The sequence below is a fragment of the Megascapheus bottae genome, chromosome 11, assembly GCF_031878675.1.
Source record: "Megascapheus bottae isolate mThoBot1 chromosome 11, mThoBot2.hap1, whole genome shotgun sequence".
Classification (NCBI taxonomy): Eukaryota; Metazoa; Chordata; class Mammalia; order Rodentia; family Geomyidae; genus Megascapheus; species Megascapheus bottae.
Genome location: NC_143519.1, coordinates 51,741,009 through 51,766,037, shown reverse-complemented (window position 1 = coordinate 51,766,037; position 25,029 = coordinate 51,741,009). Strand labels below are relative to the sequence as shown.

The following is a 25,029-nucleotide window of genomic DNA, read 5'->3' as shown; positions in this document are numbered from 1 at the left end:
ATATATTTGTATTTGGTTATTTGAAACTGGACAGGGAACGGGGAAAAACAAGATAAGGGGTGGGGGTGGAGGGGAGGGAAATGGGAAAAAAACATGAGAAAGAGTATCAATGTGTGAGAAGTAATATATCTACTACCTGATGAATGTAACTGCAACCCCTCTATAATTATCCCAACAATAAAAAAGAAAATCCAGACACTACAACTGAATAAATTATCTTAAAATTTTAATTTAAACACAGAATTGGTGTTTATCTTCTACATGTGTGAAGTATGAATAAAAACAACTATCTTTCAGAGAGGTGTTGCTATGTTTAAGGCACACATTCAAGAAAATGAATTCAAATCCTCACTTTTAAGTTAAAATAAAACAATCAGAAAAAAATCACTTTTTTGTTAGTTGGCATGCCAACAGCTGTTTAACTTCTAATGTTTTTAATTTTTTTTAAGTTTCCAGAAATTTAATCAATTCCCAGCATCAATTTCTGAAATATATAACATTTCAAGTGTAATTGTGAAAAGGCTATAAAACCAAAAAGATTTACTCTTTTTTCTTTTTAAGGTACATCTACATGATACGTCACACCAAAAATGTTCCAAAAGTTATGGCAGCTGCAGCCTTGCTTTTACTATTCAGAGTTGCTGACCCTCCTATGGCAACAGAGCTTCATACTAAGAATATCATCTTGTCTTCAATGGTTTTCTTAGGCTTCTCCTCTAGGACTGTCTTGATAGCTCCAGACTCAGAGAGCTTCCCCTCCAGCTCATCTCTTGTCAGGTTCATTCCACCAAACTCCAGAGAACCAATGAATGTGCCTTGATTATCACCAGTGGGCAAATTGCTATCAGGGTAATTGGGTATACAAGTTGTTGAAATGGCCCTGATAAATTTGACATCAGGAAATTTCCTGACAGGCCTATTGAAGTGTTGATTTATAAGGGTACACAGGGGATTCCCTTGTTTGTAAAGGTACAAAATTACCCATAAACCTTCACCAGCTTTGGTAATTTCTTTAACATAATTCTTTCCTGAGATCTCCAGAACTTCTCCAAACTTATTTTTCAGTTGAGTTGTTTTCTGCTCAGCTAGTCTTCACTGCTTTATGACTAAAAGACTGGTTAAAAAGCAACTTTAAATGAAAAATATATTCTATCCATTCTTTCTTACTTTCTTACAAAGTGATTGAATGCCTACAGTGTGCCAGGCAAAAAGATTACAAAACAAACACTGCGAACCTTCATCTGGAGAGGAAAAAATGACATCAAATGTCAAGACAATTAGATGACTTCTAAGTAAGTACTCATTAGTGTTGCCATTTATTCTGACATAGATTATGAACACTCCACATCCGTTTGTATTTTTACTCATGTACAAAAGCACAGACATGCAATCTAATACAGAAGTTCTCTAAATACAAAACATTATTTAATCACGCAGACCTATAACTGTGAAGATTTTTCTTACAGAAGAAAAACAGTGCAAAATGGCTGCAACAGAAAAGTGGAATTTTGACTAAGCTAACTCATGTTATCCTAATACTCATGATCAGGCCTGAGCTTCATCTTCCACATCTCTCTCCCCTATAGAGCTTTCCTTAAATCTCTACTCCTCCAAGATGTTGTCTATCCATATGCACAAAGTTCATAGTTCTTTATATTTACCTTGTAAATCTCATGAGATTATGTCTTTTAGAAAGAAAATGAGTAAAAAGGCCTGCATCTGAAGAAGTCATTTCTATCTGCTTAACCTAGACAAGTGACTAGATATTGCTTTCTTTTATGTATATCATGGATATCTGAACCTAATCCCATAGTGTTATTGTGAGGATTATTTGTAGTCTCATATATGAACTAAAGAGTAAAATTATTGCTGTTCTATTTTTTCTCCCAGTGGATCTATCTCACTACCAAGAAGATTTAATGTGTGTGTGTCTGTGGATCAATTGAAAAAGTGAATGAAATAACTGTTAATGTACTGCTGATTGACAGAACACTACTATAGTTCACACACACATTTTATCATACGTAAGTGTTTGGTCTTTATTTTTTAAATATAACACTACTAACTAACTCTTCTGTGATTACTGAGAGTGGGTTTCATTCAATTCTTCTGAATACTTTTGCTTTTCTCCCTAAATCGTTCGGTTACTTTTCTTTTTTTTTTTTTTTTTTTTTTTTGGCCAGTCCTGGGCTTGAGCTCAGGGCCTGAGCACTGTCCTTGGACTTTCTCAAGGCAAGAGCTCTACCATTTGAGCCTCAGCACCACTTCCAGCTTTTTTCTATGTATGTGGTACCGAGGAACCGAACTCGGGTCTTCATGCATGCTAGACAAGCACTTTAACCACTAGGCCAAACTCCCGGTCTGTTAGGTTACTTTTCATTACTCGCATTTCATCCTCACTTTTTACATTATTCATAAGAGCAAATCTCTTTACCCTACAATCTTCTGTCTACTGTTTCATAATCAAAGCACATTCCAATTAATATAATTATAGTCCACTGCTTAGAGGCTCAGAGGTCTCAGTGTTCCTATCTGTGACCATTGAAATGTTGTCACATGTACTAAGATGTAAAATTAACAAAAGAAGTTAAAAAGTGATATCTGCATGATTGTTCTTTTTCTATGGTAAAACTTGTACACAAGAATTTAAAAAAAAAACAACCTTTCAAATACAAGTGTCAAAAAGAATGAAGGAAAGAGCTAAAAGGGAAAGATTTTACATGTCTCCATCACACTGCCAAATAAAGGACAACTTCTAATCCTTCATTGGACAAATATCAGAATGTGGAACCTATTTAATTATAGGCCCACATGAGTCAGAAGCATAAAATTCCAATCCAAGGGTAGAATACTTTTCTCTAAAAATAGAAAGAGTAGAGGTCAAAATAAAAACAAGCAAAGGAAGCTGGTATTTTAGCTGGTATTTTAACATAAATATATTCAACAAAATTCACTAATCAATGTGATAAAAATGATCATTAGTTGAAAGAGCACCTACTAGTTATGAATCACTAGCTAATGTTCAAACCTGAACCAGAGGCACAAAGAGGAATTAATTTCTAAGAACTGAGGTCTTTCCCAGTTGATACTTTAAAAAATTCTCTATGAGTAGTACTACTGAATGAAAACAAGTGACATTAATGAGACTATAATGAATCATTTTAAACTTGCATAAAGCACTTTACATTCAACAAGAAGTTTTGGAGAAATGGAAAAAAAATCTCAAATGTCACCTTTTTGAAAATCATTTCTGAGATTCTCACTTCTACTCAGCAAGAATCGGCAAACTACTGTCTGCATATCAATTCTACTTTGATACTTCACTGTAAATAAAGTTGCATTGGTACATGACCTACTCCATTTGTTTATAATAATTTAATAATTTGTTTATATAAATAACTTCATTTGTGTTAATAGCATATATGGCATAACTTTTTATATGTGTTTGGCCCAATGCAGCATAAGTACTCACTAATGCTATATTGAAAATGAACTATACAACCTGTGTATGGGGACAGGAGGGGAAAACTGGAAGAGAACGGAATGAGGGAAGGGGACAACATTGTCCAAAAAGAAATGTACTACTCATTATCCGAGTTACGTAACTGTAGCCCCTCTATAATAACATTAAATATTTTTAATTTAAAAGTGTTTGGCCCAAATTCTTCCACTAGAACTTCAAAAATCTTTGCCATATCCCAAGACATAAAAGTGCTTTGGGGAAGGGGGGCAGAAGTTTGGCATAGTGGTGGAGTGCTTGTCTAGCATGCATGAAGACCAGGGTTCGATTCCTCTGTACCACATATATAGATAGAAAAGCTGGAAGTGGTGCTGTGGTCCAAGAGGTAGAGCATTAGCCTTAAGAAAAGCCCAAGGACAGTGCTCAGGCCCTGAGTTCAGTACCCAGGACAGGAAAAAAGTGCTTTTGAGATACTCATAACAAGACCCTCTTGACAACACCTAATTTACAGCAACAGGTGACACAAGGTTGATATTTAGATAGATTCAAAAGAAGAGCTGAACATACCAAAAGTCCAAGCAAAGTGGACTAAGTGAAGAAATGGACCTCGAGGTCAACTCTATTGCTTAAAAATGTTACCTACATAATGAAGCCTCCACCAAAGCTCTTGGGTTACGCAGGCTTATAACTCTTCTTATCCCAGAAACATCAGAGGCATACAGGAGTACTGAGATCCAGGGCTGTCCTGATCAAGGGGTGGGGGAGAGGGAAGGAAAGAGAAAGAGAGAGAGAAGGGAGGGATGGAGGAGAAAAAGAAAGAAAGGAAAGAAAAGAGGGAAAGAGGGAGGGAGAAAGGGAGAAAGGGAGGAGAAAAGGAAAGAAAGGAAGGAGGGGGAGGGAAAAAGAAGGAAGAAACGATGGGTAGGTGGGAGGGTGGGAGGGAGGGAGGGAGGGAAGGAGGGAAGGAGGGAAGGAGGGAAGGATGGAGGAATGAAACCTCCCTGAAAAAACAAACAAAACAAAAAGAGCTAATGGCTGGCTCATGAGATAAATGACTTGCCTAAGAAGCAAACATAAAGGGGATCCAAATAGGGAAAGAAGTAAAATGGTCCCACTTTGCTGATGACATGATTCTGTATGTAAAGAAACCTATGGACTCCGCTTCCAAGCTCCTTGAACTAATACAAAACTTTGATATAAAATTAACCCTCAAAAATCAATGGCTTTCCTGTATGCCAACAACATAAAGAACGAGGCTGAAGAGGCTGTCTTTCTTCCAAACTCCAAACTCTACTACAAAGCTACAGTACTAAAAACAGCTTGGTACTGGCACAAGAACAGGCAAAGGACCAACAGAATAGAACTAAAGATCTAGGATTCAACCCACAGACCTTTGGCCACCTCTTCATTGATAAAGGAGCCAAGAATACTGGCTGGAAGAAAGGCAGCTTCTTCAACAAATGGTGTTGAAAGAACTGGCTAAACACATGTAGAAAACTAAAGTTGGATCCTTGTCTGTCTCCCTGCACCAGAATTAACTCCAAATGGATCAAAGACCTTGAGGTAAAAGCAGATACCCAGAAAATTTTATAGGATGAAATAGGAGACACACTTGGGCTCCTTGGCATGGGTCGAAACTTTCTTAATAAAGGCCCAGAAACATGACAAATCAAACAGTTTGGACAAGTGGGACTGCACTAAACTGCAGAGCTTTTGTATGGCAAACGACATAGCCAGCAAGATAAATAGGAAACCCACAGAGTGGGAAAGATCTTCCCTTGCCATACAACAGACAAAGGCCTTAAATCCCACATATACCTACAGCTCAAGAAATTAAATCTTTCAGAAACAAACCCTCAAAGAGACAACCATCCCATTAAAAGGTGGGCCAAAAACTTAGATTTCTCTGAAGAGTAAATAAAAATGGCCAATACAGACATGAAGAAATTCTCCACATCTCTAGCCATAAAAGAATTGCAAATCCCCAATTTTGAGATTTCATCTCACCTCAGTTAGAATGGCTATTATCAAAAAATCTAACAAGAGATGCTGCTGATGGGGATGTGGTCAGAAGGAATCACAACTACACTATTGGTGGGAGTGTAAACTTGTTCATCCACTCTAGAAAGAATTATGGAGATTCCTCAAAAGACTAAACATAGAGCTCCCCAAGACCCAACAATCCCACTACTGGGCATGTAAACCAAATATCTAGAAATAAGGCCATATGAAACCTACCAGCACAACCATGTTCACTGCAGCATTATTCACCATTGCTAAGATACGGAACCAACCCAGATGGCCCTCAGTAGATGAATGGATCATGAAGATGTGGTATGGAATTCTATGCTGCCATCTGAAAGAAGGACATTGCCTTATTTGTAAGGAAATAAAAAACCTTGGAAAAAAATCATATTAAATGAAGTAAGCCAATCCCAAAGAAACATAGGCTCCACAGTTTCCCTCATTTGTAACAACTGGTATAAGCCTAGGATTCTCCTACAGAGGATCATAATAGCTATGTGCATATAGCCATATAGGATGAGGCTAAGTGAAATCAACTCCAGGATATGGAAACAAGAGTTTTATCTTTGTGATTGTTGTTCTTAATGTCCTATGTGAAGTTATTACTTTTCTCTTTTTTTCCCCTTAAGGTTTATCTCATTTTGTGGCTGTATTCAGATACAGCCTAGTATATTGTATATATGTTCATTTGTTTATTTGAAAAGGGGCAGGTAAGGGAAAAACAAGATGAATAGGAGGGGTGGAGGAGGGAAAGTGGGAGGAAAGCATGGGAAGGGGTAACAATATTCAAGAAGTAATGTATCCACTACCTGACAAATGTAACTGTAACCCCTCTGTATATCACCCCAACAATAAAATAAAATTTAAAAAAGAAACACAATAAACTGTGAATAAAATCTGAAAAAATATAAATAAATAAATAAATAAATAAATGGCTTGCCTAGAAAGAGAGAAGCCTTGGGTGCAAAACCCAGCACTACTGAAAGAAAACACTTTGGCAAGCTGAGAAGATAATATACCCAGAGAACGCATGTAAATTCTGCAACCTACTCTTCTTCCAATTGGCTATTGTATGTTCTGTAATAAAACTGTAACTCTAAGTACACCACTTTCTGAATTCTGTAAGTCATCGTAACAAGCTTGAGAGAAGTTTAGAATAATGTAGTCAGTAAAACAGAAACACAAGCCTACTTGAGGCTAACATCTGAAATAAAGGTAATCTTGAGGTACAGGTCCCTTAACTATAGATTTATACTAACTCCAACTATTATCAAAATTGAACTGAACCCATAATCGGTACCAAAAATCTTGTACTAGAAAATGATTTATTTTCATTTATATATGATTGCCTTTCCACTATGACTGCAAATTTGAATAATTACAATAACAATTACAATTACAATTGAATAATTACATTGCTCACAAGCACCTATATTTTTATATTAAGAAATTGTTTATCTTTTTTCTGTAGTGTAACTTTGTTCAGTCTTTATCTCTAGCACATTATTTATTGATTTACTGATTTATTTATTTACACATAGATACACATTTACTTGTCCATCTCCACCCCCTGCACATGAAATTCATATGGTTTGAGTTCATCTTCCTCAAAGCTCTTATGTGACAAATTTAATTTCTCATTTCAACAATCTTGAGCATAACAGGCTTCCTGGGAGGTGTTTTGCATAAAAGTGGAGCCCTCGTGAATGCATCAATGCATTTCTTTTCTCAAGTAAGTTTAGTTCTCATAGACCTGGTTACAGAAAGATCATTGCACAGTATCTCTATCCTGTAGTTTGTTACTGATACATACCAACTTCTCTTTATAATGTACAGAATGAACTGAATCCCACCAAAAGCTGCCAAATCTTAACTATTCACCTCAAGCATGAGTCAAAATACACCTCTTTTTATAAATCATTCATTTTAGGTATTCTATTAAACCAACAAAAACACTGAATAAATGAATATTTGAGGACAACAAATATCCTATCTTTAGCAAAAACGTCATGTTGTATAGTTGCCAAGATGCTTAATTAAAATAGTTTTTCAGGAACAAAAAAACAAAGACTTTAGTGAAGTAAGTTTCTATATTGGCGCTATTATACTTTAGAATGGGATTCTATTTTATTCTAAATGTCACAATTACATACATGCAACTCAATGGGCCAACCAATGCAATCCAAGTAAAAAATGAGTCAGCACAGAGCTTCCTTCATCAAGAAAGTCTTGCTAGGAGAAGGAATAAAATTTCTTGAAACAAACAGTATGCTTAGTCACAAAGTGGATTTATATTCTGGAGTAAGCTCCTTATTTTCCCTTAGATCAGCAAGCATTTCACAAATACACAATCTGTGGGCCACATTTTGTTGAGCACTGTGCTAAATATTCTATATAGAAGCAGAAATTGCTAATAACTGTTAATAATTATAATAATGTAATGATCTGTCACAAGTTTTGGTTGTTTTGTTTTGTTAGATATGGGGCTCTTTTGCTCAAGGCTAGCACTCTACCACTTTGAGCTAGAGCTCCATTTCTGGTTTTTAAGTGGTTAATTGGAGATAAAAATCTCACAGGAATTTTTCTACCAGGGCTGGTTTGAACCACCCTCCTCATATCTTAGCTTTCTGAGTGATAGGGTGAGAGGCATGGGCCACCAGCACTCAGCTGTATCTTTCTTATATACAAAGTTTACTCTTGACAGCAAAATAAAAAGGAAAGTCACATTTTTTTCTTTTCCATGTATGTGAAGGATATATTTATAGTCACACATATATATATAAAATAGATCTAGATATAGCATGAAAATGAGAGACATAAAGGATCAGGATGGTCTAATACTTGGCTCAAGATAAGGCAAAGAAAAGAAAAAACCAGAATTCAAATTCAGATTAGTCACATTTGAAAGGCCAACCTATTTAAAAAACAGGATTTAAAAAACTGAGTTAAGGGCCGGGAGTTTGGCCTAGTGGTAGAGTGCTTGCCTAGCATGCACGAAGACCCAGGTTTGATTCCTCCGTACCACATACATAGAAAAAAGCCAGAAGTGGTGCTGAGGCTCAAGTGGTAGAGCTCTATCCTTGAGAAAGTCCAAGGACAGTGCTCAGACCCTGAGCTCAAGCCCAGGACTGGCAAAAATAAATAAATAAATAAATAAAATAAATAAATAAAAAACTGAGTTAATTCAAAACAGTATTTACACACTAATTTTCAAATCTTATAGAAAGAATAAGGTTCATCAGTTCACGATCATAAAAAGCCTGACAGAAGCAAGTGTAAGATGAACCAAGAAGAGGCATCCTAATAATTATGTACACTTTACCAGGCAAGCTCCAGCTCAAATGCTAGACAGCCTACTTAGCAAGGAAAAGATCTTAAGTTCAAACCTCAGCACAAGAAAGAAAAAAAAGGCTGGGCTGGGAGTTTGGCCTAGTGGTAGAGTGCTTGCCTAGCATGCATGAAGACCTGGGTTTGATTCCTCGATATCACATACACAGAAAAAACCAGAATGGTGCTGTGGCTCAAGTGATAGAGCTCTTACCTTGATAAAGCACAAGGACAGTGCTCAGGACTTGACTTCAAGCCCTGGGACTGGCAAAAGAAAAAAGAAAAAAAACTGTCTTCTAAAACTTCTCTTGTGCTGTTTGACCAAAGCCCTTAAATTTAAACTTATCACACTTGACTTTCCTCATATGACAAATAGGGAGTTATGTGGAGCCAGGAGGTAGCCTAGCATACACAAAACCCTGGGTTCAATTCTTGGGTACCACATACACAGAAAAGGCCTGAAGTGGTGCTGTGGCTCAAGTGGCAGTGCACTAGCCTTGAGAAAAGCCCAAGACATTTCCCAGGCCCTGAGTTCATGTCCCAGATCTGGCAAATAAAGGAGAGGGAGAGGGAGAAAGGGAGAGGGAAAGGAGGAGAGAGAGAAGGAAAGGGGGAGAGGGACAGGGAGAAGGGGGGAGAGAGCTGGGAGGGAGAGATCGAGGGGGAGGGGGAAGGGAAGAGGGAGAAGGGGGAGAGGGGGTGGGAAAGAGAGGAGAAAGGAAGGAGAGAAGGAGGGAGGGAGTTATGTTATTAGGAATAACATATAACACTTATTCTGAGAAATATTTTTTCACGTTAAACATTTCTGAGGGCCAGGAGGGTGGCCTAGTAGTAGAGTGCTCACCTAGCATGCACAAAGCCCTGAGCTGGATTCCTGGTACCACAAAAAGAGAAAAAGATGAAAGTAGTTCTGTGACTCAAGTGGTAGAGCACTAGCCTTGAGAAACCTCAAGGACACCTCAAGGGCCTGGACAGTGCCCAGGCCCTGAGTTCAAGCCACAGGACTGGCAAAAATAAATAAGCAAACAAACATTTCTGAAATCAAGTTAGAAACACACAACTGAGGTGTACATTTAGCCTAATAATGTTTCTTTTTTCCTACCAAAAGTAATGAAATCAAACAGTCAACAGTTTAGCATCATACACTGACAAAAAGTTGTAACTATTTTTGAGGTTTTAATTATATTTGAAGCCAACAACCAATGAGATGAGTACAATTTTAAAATACATCCTTTCCAGAAATTTTATTTACATATTTCCATATGAATATATGTATGTTTATGGCAGACTTTTTCTCCCATCCCTTTCATCTTCACAATTCTTTAAAGATACACTTTTGCCAATCATATTTCATTCAGAACAATAACTACTAAAATGGTAAGGAGATTGATATATTTATAAGATAATAATGGAAAACAAAAATGGAAATACTTAGTGCTGCAAAATTCCATCAGTTAGAGAATGATCTATAGCAGACATAAAAGCTTAAGCTCAGTCCTAACGGATAAACTGGAATTAGCTTGAATATTTGCAAGAAGATGTACTTCAGCTATTGGAGTTTCTTTGATTTTGAAATATTTACCTAAGTTTTACTGGGTGACAAGCCCTAATTAAAACTCAGGTCCAGAACCAAAAAGTTTGGAAATATTCCATTTTCAAATTTTCAGATTAGGGATACTCAAATTATATTCCTGAATCAATGTTGATGCAAATAACTTTACCTGAACTATCCTTCCTCTATCAGGTGTATTCAGCTTGTTTCAAATAATCTTCTGAAATCAATGGAAGAAAAGTCTTTTAAAAGTATTTCCTGGGGGCCAGGAGTTTGGTCTAGTTATAGAGTGCTTGCCTAGCATGCACAAAGAGACCCAGGTTCGATTCCTCGGTACCACATGCATAGAAAAAAAAAAAAAGCTGGACGTGGTACAGTGGCTCAAGTGCTATAGCTCTAGCTTGAGAAAAGTCCAAGGACAGTGCTCAGGCCCGGAGTTTAAGCCCCATAACTAGCCAAAAAAAAAGTTTTTCTTGGTTCTTCCAAATAACTAATCACTTTCTCCTCTGTGTGGTGTAATAGCTAGCACATACTTACACTTAAGGTCACAAAAAAATTTTTTTAAGCCACAGCTAGGAGTTAAATTCAGACTGATGACACTACAAAGGTTTAATCACATTACTTAGCATGTTTAAATTTACTTAGTTTAGTTTAATATCCCCAAAGATAAGAATCAAGGGAAAAAGAGAATAACAGTATACTCAAGAGGGCAAATCTGATTCTCTTAATAGATGAATTTGTGAAATAACATGGTGAAACTTATTTGAACAATCAACATGCACCTAAAAAAGAGAGAATAACAATGTAAAACAGGTTCTGTAGGGCTTGGTTGCTAGTGGAAGAAATGGCAAATGGAGGGGCTAAAAGATGGCAAACATAGTCCAAGTTCTTACATGTATGAAACTGAAAACCTGCTCAAGATGTTTAAAGATGGGGCAAAAGAGAATAGTGATGGATGGTGGGAATCTGATCAGGAGACATTGTAAGTAAATATGAATATGTCAAAATGGAAGCTCTTTGTGCAACTCATAGCTATTAAAAAATATTAACTTAAGAAGCATATTGTTCCATCTCCATTTGCTTGTGCATTTTCTTTTTGCTTATTGATTTCTAGTTTAGTCTATTATGATCTGATGAAATATAATAAATTATTTCAACATTTCAATTTAAAAGAAAAAAAGGACAAGAATCCAATCCAGGTTTAAACATATTTATCATCCCTAAGTCCTCATCAACTTAATAAAAATAGAAGCTATTCAAATTAATCTGTTTCGGGGCCAGGAGTTTGGCCTAGTGGTAGAGTGCTTGCCTAGCATGCACAAAAACCCGGGTTTGATTCCTTGGTACCACATACATAGAAAAAAAAGCCAGAAGTGGTGCTGAGGCTCAAGTGGTAGAGCTCTAGCCTTAAGAAAGTCCAGGGACAGTGCTCAGGCCCTGAGCTCAAAGCCCAGGACTGGAAAAAATTTGCCAAATTAATCTGCTTCAACTCTCCATCAAGACTTTGAAGATCTTTATAGTTTAAACTATCTAAAAATGGGGAGCCAGGCGCAGTGGCTCACCCCTGTAATCCTAGCTAATTAGGAGGCTGAGATCTGAGAATCACAGTTCAAAGTCAGCCCAGGCACAAAAGACCATGAGACTCTTATCTCCAATTAACCACTAGAAAGCCAGAAGTGACACTATGGTTCAAAGGATAGGGTAGTATCCTTGAGCTGAAGAGCTCATGAACAGTGCCCAGGCCCAGAGTCCAAGTACCACGACAAAAAAAGAAAAAAAAATGGGACTGACACTATAATGTTAGTGGGAGAACACAATATGAAAAAGAATGACAATTATCAAAATTATATGACAAGATTTCCTGGGCCACAATGGTATGGCAATTTCTCTATTCTGCCCTGCTGTACCTGAAATAGTCCTTTCAACAATCTACTATTGTTAGCAATGAAGGCCTAATTTAGTTCCAGTATTATCTTCCAGCTGGGACTGTGTTCACCTACTCACCAGTGGATTGCGGAACTTAAATAATACTCTTCCTCTGTTATTCAAAACTTCCTGCCTCCTCTCATTTACTGTGCAACTGGCTAATACAAATAGGTATTTAAAAAGTTCTTTAGAGCAGCCCACACTTTTTTCTTTGAAAGGTGTTGGGATCCAAATCCACCTTCAGTAGTGCACAGAAATGTAGATATATACTTGGACAGTACGTACATAATCAACTAATTATTCCCAAACTGGACCTAAAAGATGTACAGCCCAAAGGAAATGTGAAAATACATTAAACACCAGAAACTATGAGTACTAGTTTATTACAGCTAAACATGTCCAGCCTATTATACAGAAATTTCACTAGAAGCAGCAGGGCCAAGCACCAGTAGTAGCTCATGCCTGTAATCCTAGCTACTCAGTAGGCTGAGACATGAGAGATGAAGATTAAAGCAGCCCAGGCAGGAAAGTCTGCAAAACTCAACCAGGAAATTGTATGGCATAACTGAGAGCATTTCATCCCAAGGGGAAAAAACAGCCAAGTGAGTGTGAGGCACTGAGTCAAACTAGTACTAGCAAAAAGGAAGTAGGGGGAGGGGAGGGAGGAGACAGATCAGATATACTGAGTATGGCATGCCATTGATCTTGATGCTTACACACTAAAATAAAAGAAGACTACTAAATAATTGGTGGCACACGCAAGTACATCTACTTATTTAAACTTCCGAAGTTAAATATGCTAAATGCTTTCCATAGTAAACACCATAGTTACCACAAAAGTTCACAAGGGCATGACAGAATTTCCACACTTTAATTTTATGGTATCTCAAATTGAAATTTCAGAGAGAACACAATCACATTCTAAAGAGTTTTAAGGGGCAGGAGGAGGAGAAAGCAGTAATCGTAGAAAGTACTGCCTCTGGATAAAGCCTAACAAGAGCTACTACCTTGCAATCTTGGAAAAGTAACTTTATCATATTTTAGCCTAAGTTTCTTCACCTTAACATACTACCTACTTAAGGGCCACTGTCAAATTATATATATATGTATATATATACATATTTGAATATTTCTGAATAAAAAATTAAGACAATGATACATAAGAAAGACCATACAAAGACCAAAGGAAGAAACAGCCACCTGTAAGCAAAGGACAACTGTTAAGAAGAAAATAGCCCTGAAAATACTTCAGTCTTGGGACCTCTGGCCACCAGAAGAGGGAGAATTTTATTTTGTTTTGTTCTTTATGCCACCATACATATGGTATTTGTTATGGTAAACCTAGCAACTAGTACACCAGTCAAATCCAGAAGATTCAGATTAATATAACAGAAGTAAGTGCTACACTAGAAAATCAAGAGAGCTGAAATGATGTATGATTAACTTACAAATTGAACAGCCCATATTAAATCAGTGGTCTCTGAAATCAAGCAGCAGCAAATCACTATTCAGTTCAAAGACCTATTTAAGATAGGATGACGCTCAAAAGTAATACTCAAGGTAGCAATCAAAGTATGATAGTATGATACAAAGTAAAAAATTACTTATTAAATAAATTGTCATGAAATATGTATTCTTTTCAGGTAACACTAAATTCTGGCTTGGATAAACACAAAATACAGATTTCTGTGAAAGCATACACTTCACAGTATCTCATACAAAGTTATAGTTTATCTAGGAGACACAATCTAGCAAGTAATGTAAACAAAAACATGTTGAAATAACAATATTTTCATCCAACTATAAACTCCTATATCTTAATTCTAATAATCACTTTCAACTCTGTAGCAATGTTTACAATGTGCCCTCCAAAGTACCTGCTGACAATAAAATACATTTTAATTTGTTGCTATATTGATTTCATGAATTATTTAGACGTTTTTACCAGAGCAGGGGAAGAAGTTTTTCCCCAATGGCATGTGGTTTTTAAATTGTGTATTGAGTCAATGCCATTAGTTAGGATGAGGTTTACCGACATGTAACAGGAAACCCCAAAACATGAATGACTTCAATAATGAGGATATTATGCGTATACATATACACATATATACTATATGTACATATAAAAAGAATAAGAAAAGGAGAGAAAGAGAGCATAATAAAATGTCTATTGAATTTTTTTCTGTACTAACTTTTTTAAAATATATTTTTATTGTAATTAATAGAAGGGTTACATTATATTTGCCAGATAGAAGGTGCATTACTTCACAAAGGCGCAAACATAATTTTAAGAATGCAGTAATTACATTTAAAAAGAAGCCATTAAAACATACAATAATATGTATATATACATAGGTGATTTGTAATAAAATTAAACCAGGAAGTGATGTATCCAAAATATTACCATTTCAACATATAACCAATAAAGTTATTGATACTCTTCACATCTTTTAAAACTATTTCTTTGAAATATAGTGCATTTTATACATATATTAATTTCAACTTTTAATGTTAGGTCACATCTATGGTCAGAAAACAATATGGAGCCTCCATTATAGCTTCAGCTATAGACAAACATAAAAACAAGGTACATTAAACAAACAGCAAACAAAAAAGTTACACTAAAACTATAAAGATATAAAAGGCATGAGTAGACTCAAGAAAATATATATAGCCTTAACCAGTAATTACAGTAATTTAAGATAAGCTAGGACTAATCCATAATAGTATAAACAGAAGTGATAAATTGTATGTCATTTTTAAATATAAAGCTAATAGGCAAAAATTGAATTGATTACCTTCATAAGTTATATGTTAAATAAAGTAAGTGTGAATGAATTCTACTGTATACTATGTAGATACTTATAACCACACAGAGAAGATAAAAAATATATTAAATAATGAAATAAATAAAGCTATAAAATGATGATGAATAAAAAAGGCAATTTTTTCTGAGTATTAAATAGTACAACATCAGAAATGTGATCTAAATACTAACAGACATTAAAATATAGACTAAAGGGGCCTGGAGTTTGGCCTAGTGGTAGAGTGCTTGCCTAGCATGCACGAAGACCGGGGTTCAATTTCTCGGTACCACATGCATAGAAAAAAGCTGGAAGTGGTGCTGAGGCTCAAGTGGTAGAGCTCTAGCTTTGAGAAAGTCCAAGGACAGGGCTCAGGCCCAGGACTGGCAAAAAAAGAAAAAAAAAAAAATATATATATATATATATAGAGAGAGAGAGAGAGACTAAAATTTTCTAAAATAAGATTATCATGACATAGTGCTTAATTCTCCTACTTTCCCCCTGGTAAGTTGTTTTTTTTTTCCCTCAAAGATCATCATTCATGCCCTTTTACATCTTCATGTGAGGTTCAAACATATGAGTGAAGGAAGGAGTATAGTTTGTTCATACCTGCTCCATTCCATTCACCTCACTCAACACAGGCTATAAGGAGAAACCTACCACCCACAGTACGATAGGTTCACCTGGCTCAGATATTCTAAACTAAAATAGGATATCTGACTTAGTAAGGTTATTATTTTTCTATAATCAGATGATCCTCAAGACTAAGGTAAGTGTAAAAATAACAACAGTAAATAAAGTTAATTATTCCCAAAGCATTATATATATATAGACTTATTTAATTCGAAAAAAAGCCATATGTGGTAGGTATCCCATCTTATACATAAAAAAAAAAACAGAAGGGCCGTACATTGTTCAAAAATAAGGATATGAAAGAATGTATTTAACTTATCTCTACTGTTTAATACTAATAGGTTCTCATAAATCATTTTTTTTCAAACTACATTTTATGCCGCACTTGGTGCCTCACATCTGTAATCCTAACTACACAGGAGGCTGAGATCTGAGGATCAAGGTTTAAAGCCAGGCTGGGCACAAAGTCCATGAGACTCTTATCTCCAATTAACCACCAGAAAACCAGAAGTGAACTGTGGCTCAAGGGGCAGGGCAGAAGCCTTGAGCTGAAGATCTCAAGGACAACGTCCAGGCCCAGAGTTCAAGCCCCATGACCAACAAGAGCTTTATCTTGTGTGATTGCAGTTCTTAATCTACTATGTTATTTCATTTCTCTTTTGTTGACCTTTGGTCAATCTAATTTTGTTACCTAGTGTATTGTATATATGTTTATATGTTTATTTGAAATAGGAAAAGGAAAGAGGGAAAACAAGATGACTGGGAGGGGTGGAGGGAGGGAAATAGGGACAAAACCATGAGAAGGGATATCACTGTGTAAGAAGTAATGCACTTACTATCTGATGAATTTTAACTGAAACCCCTCTATACATTACCCCAACAATAAATTTTTTTTAAAAAACTACATTTTACTCTGTCCACTGGTAATTTTTTCATAAGTATGGATGAAGAACTAATGAACAACTACAGGAGTATCTTAAAAGTTCTTGATACAACTGCTAAAATGTCATTCAGAACAACTGTAACATTGTAAATGACTAACATCAACATTTAAACCTTTCTTTTTAGAGAGTCTCACTGATGAACAACTTGGGTGTCACATACGGCTTTGTGATCAGAAGAGCCCCTACGTGGCTAATGAATTCACTGCCATCATCTTGAATTCTGAATACATTTTAAACACAGGACCTGAATTTTAATTTTGCCTTGGACACACAATTACTAAGATTATTCTGCTTATTATATGTCATTAGTTTTCTACTTTACTAAAAAATCATTAAGGGACAAAATGAATAGAAATTCTACTAAACAGATTTATTGAATTTCTTTGACAAGATATTATTTGTAAGTTTTCCTATATTATTTAGTACCCAAGGATATTTTTATTTAAATTTGAAATATTAGTCATCTTTGACAGGCATAGATAGAAATAAGACTCAAACTGGACTAAATAAAATAGAAAATGTATTATCTTAATACACTGATGATAGAATTAAATAAAGAGTTCAAAGATGCTATCCACAATTTATATCGTGCTGCTAGATGCCTTTGTGCATTCTTATTCAGATGTTTCTTTCAGGGAGGCAGATTGCCAGTCAACTCTAGATTTACATTCTAACATATATAACAAGCCAGGAAAACTCTTTTCTTTCTTTCTCCAACAGAATAAATAAAGTAATCAAGTTGTCTGGAAAGTCTGAAAAAAGTATAGCCAGATTCATAACCAGAATCTGCTGATAAGCCACAAACCCACTTCCATGTCTGTCCAAGAAAGCAGTGGAAAGCAAGGAAGCTTCAAACTATAAACATGAAAGGATGAATCCCCAAGAACCAGACAATCTATAAATGTTAAGGACACAGGAATATTTAACAAGAAGAAATCTGTACCATCACTCCTTTGCCTGTCATCTCAAATAATCACTTGCATATATTCAATCTCTTTAATACCCTTAATTAACACTATTACCATCTTAGCCACACAAAATATATTTACCAATTCACCATTGGATAAAACAGTTTTTCTAAGTATGTGCACACGTGTGTGTGTGTGTGTGTGTGTGTGTTAAGGTGCGAGCACACATGTATGCCTGTATAGGAGCTTCAACTTAGGGCCTCAGGCTCTTATTGACTTTTTCTACCAAAACTGGTGCTGTACCAATTAAACTACACATCTAGTTCTGGCTTTTTGTTGGTTAATTGAAGATAAGAATCTCAAAAGACTTTTCTGCCTTGACTGGCTTGGAACCACGATCCTCAAACTTATCCACCCTGAGTAGGCATGATTTACCAGTACCCAGCTGAATAAATAACTTTTTAAAGAATTCAAGTTATTGCATGTAGGTACAAGTCTACATTTTTTTTATTTACTGGGAGTCAGATTCAACTGTACATTCTTCTTGGCTTTAACTCATAATCTGACAATATATAGCTACATAATAAACTGAGCTCTGGGTTCGATTCCTTGGTACACACATACAAAGAAAAAGTTGTGGCTCAAGTGGCAGAGTGCTAGGCTTGAGAAAGCTCAAGAACAGCGGTCAGTACCTGAGTTCAAGTCCCAGGACTGGTGAAATAAATAAATAAATAAACACACTGAACTATACCTCATATTTAATATGCAACAGATAAAAGATAAATAATAATCAGCCCATTTAAGAAGAGTGGCGAATGTTATAAAAATCATGGTCACTAATACAAAGCAAAGCCAATGGTCAAATTACCAAAAATTCCCTTTCTGATAAATGTAATTCTTCAGTCAGCCAATTTTAAAAGCATTTATTCCTATAGCCCTAGACAACCTCATTTTTCCATTATCGTCCACGCCCATAAATCATTTCCCGTCTAGGAGCTATACTGGTTTAGTAGCCCACTCCCTCTTGGCAAAAACCTCAGATTAGAAATGCTCTAGAACTCAAAGAACACAGGCTTTTGTTTACCAGGTTTAAGGTTTCTCTAGAAGTACAACTTCCCTAAACCCTTAGCAAGCTTTTTGGCTAATTCATTTCAGTCAAGTGATTGAATTAGCAACCACAACAACAGATCTTTCCAATATAAAGTAGAGCAACCAGGGTTTCAGAGCCCAAAGTTTTAGACTCATAGCAATAGAACTTCCTGGTACTATTATCCCTTTAACCCAAGGCTTAATGACTCTCCTTGAAGCTGTGTGAAACAATAATCCAGGAAATCAAGACACTTGTTCCCTGGCTGCATCTTGGGTAAAAACTCTTCAGAACTGGATTAATTGCTGCTTTGCTCTATAGTCTGGGTGCTTGGGAGAAACTTATAAAAATAAAATTGAAAAAAAAAAAAAACTTTTTCCAATTCAAACCAGTGAACTTTCCTCTTACCAACCTTGCATGGGGTGAAAACAAGCTTTACCAACCTTCCCAACTTACAAAGCTTTTCTTTTCTTTTTTCCTTTCTCTCAATACTAGAGATGTAATTCAAGAACTCACAGGTTGACACTAATTGTGTTACCACTATACTAACATGAATCACACCTCAATACATTTTTTTTACTTTTTAATTTCATTTTTCACGGAGTCTCCCACTTTTGCTGGAGCTATCCCTAACAGGACTGCAATTTGTGAGCTTCCTGTGTCTGCTACCAGAGTAGCTGAACTTGTAAGCATGCATCATCAAAAGCTCTTGATATTACTATTTATTTACAGCTTAGATGGCAGACAGAGGCACAACGACCCTCTTTTTAATTTCCTTTCTTTCTACTTCCTTTCAGGCAAGCTGTACCTAGGGTTTGAACTCAGGGCCTGAGCACTGTCCATTAGCTTTTGTGATCAAGACTTTTTGGTAGGTTAGTTGGAGGTCAGAGTCTTCTGGGCCTTCCTGCCAGGGCTGGCTTTGACCCACAAACCTTAGTTCTCAGGCTCCTGAGTAGCTAAGATTTAACTGTCAGCCCCTGGTGCCCAGTTTAATTGCTCTCTTTTATATGTAAGTCATTATCAGAGGACTCGGGAGTGACCAAAGGAGTTCAACCTCAAGGATAACATCAAGGGACAATATAAGCAGATGTTCCATAAGGTTCTTTTATTTTAATTACTATCTTTAAGTAGTTGTACAAAGGACTTGCCATTTAACAAAGCAGTTTACGACTACAACTTGATCAATGTTACCTCCTTCTATGAGGAATTACCAGCAGATAGCAAAAGCCTTTGCTTTCTTCCATCTCAATATTCAAGGCCTATATCTTAACATCTTTTTCCCATACTAATTTTGTGTTCCTAGGAATACTTTCATTTACTAGTGACAAAAACCCAACTTCAACTGATTAAAATGATCACAACAGCAATAATAAGTTTTTTAAAGCAAGCATCTAATAGAAGACAATCACCAAGCACTGACTCCAGGTGTTCCAATAGAATCAAGAAGCAATTTCTCTTTTGGCTTCACAACTGGTCAAATTCAAAATGCAACAGTCACAAACTAAGGGTCTATCTGTTCAGCATTCCCCAAAGAACAAACTCAAGCCCAAGTGCTGGACTGACTCTGTGACTCTTGTCTTAAAGTTCCTGAACCAATCACTGATTTTTGGCCACCTTGAGAATATTCAGTGTTTACATATTTAATTTTCCATACTCAATAGCAAGAATAAATTTGAGTTAACATGAACAGCTTCATCTGTCAACACAAGTTAAAATGCATAAAATTCTTTTAATATGAATAAATGTCATTTCATTAATGTTAAAGACTTCCATTAATGTACGTAAGATGCAACTGTATGCTTCTTAAATAAAGTTCAAAGGCTTTTGTGTGTAAAAATCTAAATACTATTAAAATAAAAATTAATGATCCAGCTATAACCAATTCCAAATATCAAGTTACAAGTGAAGCACTCTAGGTAAGCACTACTCTCAATTAAAATGCAAACAGTAACTTAGAACTTCTGTTTTGATTAAAATACCATGATCCACAGTAGCCCACAAAATCCTCCTAAATGCCTTATGATTTCAATACAGTAAGGAATATGCCCCGTAGGATCTAAAAATAATTAAACAAAACTAGAGAAGTTGCCATTCCCTACAACTAAAGACATAGTGATACAATCCCACAATAATTAGTGAAAATAATTCCACAAATTCATGAAAACAAATTATAAATTTAGTAATTCATGAAAAAAATCTACATGGCCATAAAACTGTGTTATGCTTGAAGATTTATACTGCACAATATAGCTACTGAAAACAGCCTGTTGTGAATTTTTTTAAATAGCATGTTCATGTCTTTCCTTTTCTAAAAATTTATATTTGTATCAAATTCAGATAAAAACCCATGTTGTAACCATTTGTTTACACATGATATGTACATATGATACCTTCAAGAATGGAGAAACCCATGAAAATGTATGTCAATTGTGTCACAAAGAAGCAACTCGTTCAGAAACATGCCTGCTTTACAACAGAAAGCCAACAAACAAAATTTCAGTATAAACATTCATAATACAACATTAAATAATTCCTCCTAAAACCAAAGCTTCTTCATAGGTTTCTATCAGTTCACTTGATAGAGCCACAATGAAAAATCACTGAAAACACATTCTTCTTGCAACTTTATTTACAAACTCATTTACTAATCCACCTGAACTTCTCTATCTCCTTTGGGAATGTTTTAAGTAGGCTAAAACATTATTGCGTAAAACACATACATTCAAAATGAGATCATTTTATTTCTCATTACATTAGTAATTCTTCTCCAAACTCCTACAAGTAGAAATAGAAACAGCTCTCTACCTTAGCAAACAGTAGAAAAATTGTAGCCATAAGACAAGTCATTTGCTGTGTACTTAAAACTTCTCTACAGAACTTCCAAAGTGAAGTATAAGATAAATACAAAATAGTACCTAAAAAACAGATACTAATTTTCTCATATAGACAAAAGAACAGGGAAAAAAATCATATTTTGATAAGAATATTACTCTAGGACAGGGGTATTGTTCTAAGTAGAAACTGTTTTGAATTTTTATTAGTTCCCAACCTTCCTATTCCGTCGTCCAGAGCAGTGTGATAAGGTATTTCACTGTTGCCATTTAATATTTTTTCTTCCAACATTTTTAATTACAACTGAAATTGTAGAAAACTAATTTTAGAAATAAAATTAAAAGCTTCCAACCTCTAATATGTTACTTTGTGTCATAAATGTTATTTTGTTACTTATTACACAAAATTAAATCCTGATAATTATTTTTTAATGTCTATCATTTCCAAATACCATTTTGAGAATTAGCTTAAATTTTCACATGACAGGGTTTTGTGTGTGTGTGTGTGTGTGTGTGTGTGTGTGTGTGTGTGTGTGTGTGTGTGTGTGTGTGCGCGCGCGCATGTTTTGGAGCAGCAACAAAGCCCTAAATTTATAATGTAAGAAACTTCAACTTCAAATGACTTTTTATATGCTACAATTAATATAATTAATAGCTAAATAACAAACAGCTCCTTTCATCATCTATCCTCTGCTCTGAAACTTTCCCTCTAAAAACCTATTGTATTCCTTAAATGTGTTCCCCCCAAATTGTAAACCTAATGTTTTTATCCAAAAAGATCAAGATAGATACATGTTCTTATATGAATTGAGGGATGTACCAGTTGGTATCAATCACTTTATTTCTAAGGACTGTAAACTTAACAGTAAACCTCAGCTCTAAAATAATGTTTGCATATTTCATGGTAGATTTTCATTGCACTAAGGAATAGAGTGTCATTTTACTTCTAGAGAAATACTCCACTTCCATTCTCACCCTCTGTATATCTAAAGGCTCCCATCTGTTAAGAACTGATCCTGCATACATATCTACTGCTGCAGAGTCCAAACTGGTTACATATTCAAGTCTGTTTCCAGATTGTGAAAGCTCAACTATCTCTTACCAGGTTATATGAACTAAGAAAGTATACAAACACTATTATCACATCCTCTAAAGTAAAAATAATATTGATTAGCAAAAAGGTACAAACTAATACAGTAATTCAGTTCCAGCTAACATACTAACATTTTTAAGATTTCATTTTTCATTTTAAAAAGAAAAAAAGGACAAGTACTGACTCCCTATTTGTACCTGGCCAAAATTAAAATGCCAAGGAAATTATATTGCTATGTAAGTTTTGAAAAGAACAGGTTATACCAATGTGGTGACATGCTTCCAAACTTCACACTGACTTTCTGTAGATATTTATTTGACGGATCCACAAAAGCAGAAAATGGCATTCTGCATTTAAGCAGCAATAAAAATAGCAAAGTAAAGGCAGATCATATCCTATCTTTAACTTAACAAACTAACAGAATGGGGTTGGGGAGAGCAGTTTAAACTTTTCTGTAAATTTTAGGGATTCATAAGCCATAAACATGATCTAATCCGTGTCTCAGGCACTATCACTGCTGTAGCTGCAGCTTTCTTTCCATTTTTCCATACACCAAATAAAAATAATTGCTTAGCGGAAAAAGCAGAGTGCAGGGATGGGTGTTATTTTAAAAAAATAAAAATCTTCCGGCAAACACATTTCTATCATTCCTGTGACTTTACCTCCTGTAAAATAATCAAGTGACTGCTTCTGATTTACACCTTGCCTTCCCAAACCCAATCTTACAATATGTCAAAGGCTAGCTATTGCAGAGGAAACTGATTTTTTTATTATTATTGCTTTGCTGCCGCAAAAAAAAAAAACTGCCTTTACAAAGCACTAAAAATGAGCTGCTCTTAATTATGCTGTTTATGATTCTCCTCCCCCATCCTTTCCCCTTCCTTCTGCTGTCATCTTGAACACTTCTTAGCCTTTCTGTAGGTAGCACAAAACATTAAGTCATACACGGTTCCGCAGTAACTCTTTCTTCTCGTGAAAGAAGCCAAAACCTAGGCTGCATATTTTTTTTTAAAATCGGTGGTTTCGTGCTAGAGCCTGAAGCCACGGTGCTGAAGGCAACCATAGAAACCAACCTGTATGATTTCCTACCTTCACATTTTAACACCTTGTGTGCATAAAATTTGACAGAGAGAGGGAGAGAGAGGGAGAGAGAGAGAACACCAAGAGATCAACATATTCGGAGCAACATTACAAAAGAAGCGATCGCTGCTTAGGAGGTGGGGTGGGGGTGGGGGCTGGATACTGGCACCACGCTCTCCCACCACAGCCCAGAACACATCCGGAGACAGATGCAAAACTGCATCATTCTCCTCCTGCCTCGAAAACATCACACACCCCAGCTGCTCAAGTTGGAGCTTTATTGCGCTTCTCACATTTCGGGAGCACGGGGCGGGGGGGGGGGGAGGGGGGTGTAAATTTAGGCTCCAGGGGCAAAGCTGTCATCCTCGGACAATTGAAGAGTGTTGGAGAAGGAATTCCACACACACACACACACACCCCTCCGCCCTCCCGATTCAACCCCGGCGAAACCGAGGCCTCCCGACCTCCCTAACTAAACTCTAAAGTCCACTCAAATAAAATAAAATAAAAATAAGAAACCTTTCCCCCCTCCCCCCATCTTCCACCCACCCCATCCCCAATCTCCCCGACCGGGACCCACTGAGTAGCCATGAGAAGTGAGTGAGTGAGGAGAAGAAGCTGGTGTGAAGTTGGGGCGCTGCGCTCAGGTGGGCAGGACAGGAGACAACCATCCCCCTCCCCCCCTCCAGGCACACACACCCGCGCCACCTTCCCGGGGGAGAGGATGGGACAGGGGACGGCGGCTGGGGCTGCGGGCGGGCGGGCGGGCGGGTCACCTGCCGGGCAACCCGGGCCCCGCGTAGAGCGCTCGCTCCGACCCCGGCTCTCCGGGACGCGCTGCGTGTGGTGACCCCGAGAGGGAGGGCTAGGAGGAGTAAAGGGGGGGGGCGGGAGGAAGCGGGGTCACTGGGGACCGAAAAAATGGAGGGGAGACCGGGATGTGGAGGAGGGGGGACAAGGGAGGGACACATACACACACGGCTTTTCCCTTACCAGGTTGAGCACGGTCTCCACGATGTCCCGGTTGCTGACCTCTCCGACCTGTATGAGTCCGATCAACACGGCGAATTTCATCCGGATGTTGCGGATCGGCACCGAAGGGTTAATCATCCCCGCGGGGAGCACCACCGAGCCGGAGCCGGACGCCCCCCTCAGTTCACCCATCCCGCCGCCGCCGCCACCACCGCTGCCGCCGCCACCGCTGCCGCCGCCGCCGCCTCCGCCACAGCCGCTGCCGCTGGCCCCGACGGCGATGAGCCCCACGGGCTGAGGAGGTTCGAGCCCTGGGCCCGGGCCCGGCTTCTCGCTGGCCATGGGCGCCCTTCGTGAGGAGAAGGCGAGAGCAGCGGCGCCGCCTCC

At 37.1% G+C, this 25,029-nt stretch overlaps 1 protein-coding gene and 1 pseudogene across 4 annotated transcripts in view; both read right to left on the bottom strand.

The window, feature by feature from the left end:
• Nbea (neurobeachin) overlaps window positions 1-25,005 on the bottom strand; it is a 496,782-nt gene extending 471,777 nt beyond the window's left edge. For all 4 annotated transcript variants that reach the window (XM_090342258.1, XM_090342251.1, XM_090342252.1 and 1 more), the window contains exon 1: window positions 24,664-25,005. In XM_090342258.1, coding sequence (XP_090198384.1) covers window positions 24,664-24,984 — 321 coding nt within the window. In that variant the 5' untranslated portion in view covers window positions 24,985-25,005. The remainder of the gene's footprint in view (window positions 1-24,663) is intronic.
• Window positions 580-5,710, bottom strand: LOC150057068 (phosducin-like protein 3 pseudogene; annotated as a pseudogene).
• Window positions 25,006-25,029: the final 24 nt, after the last annotated feature.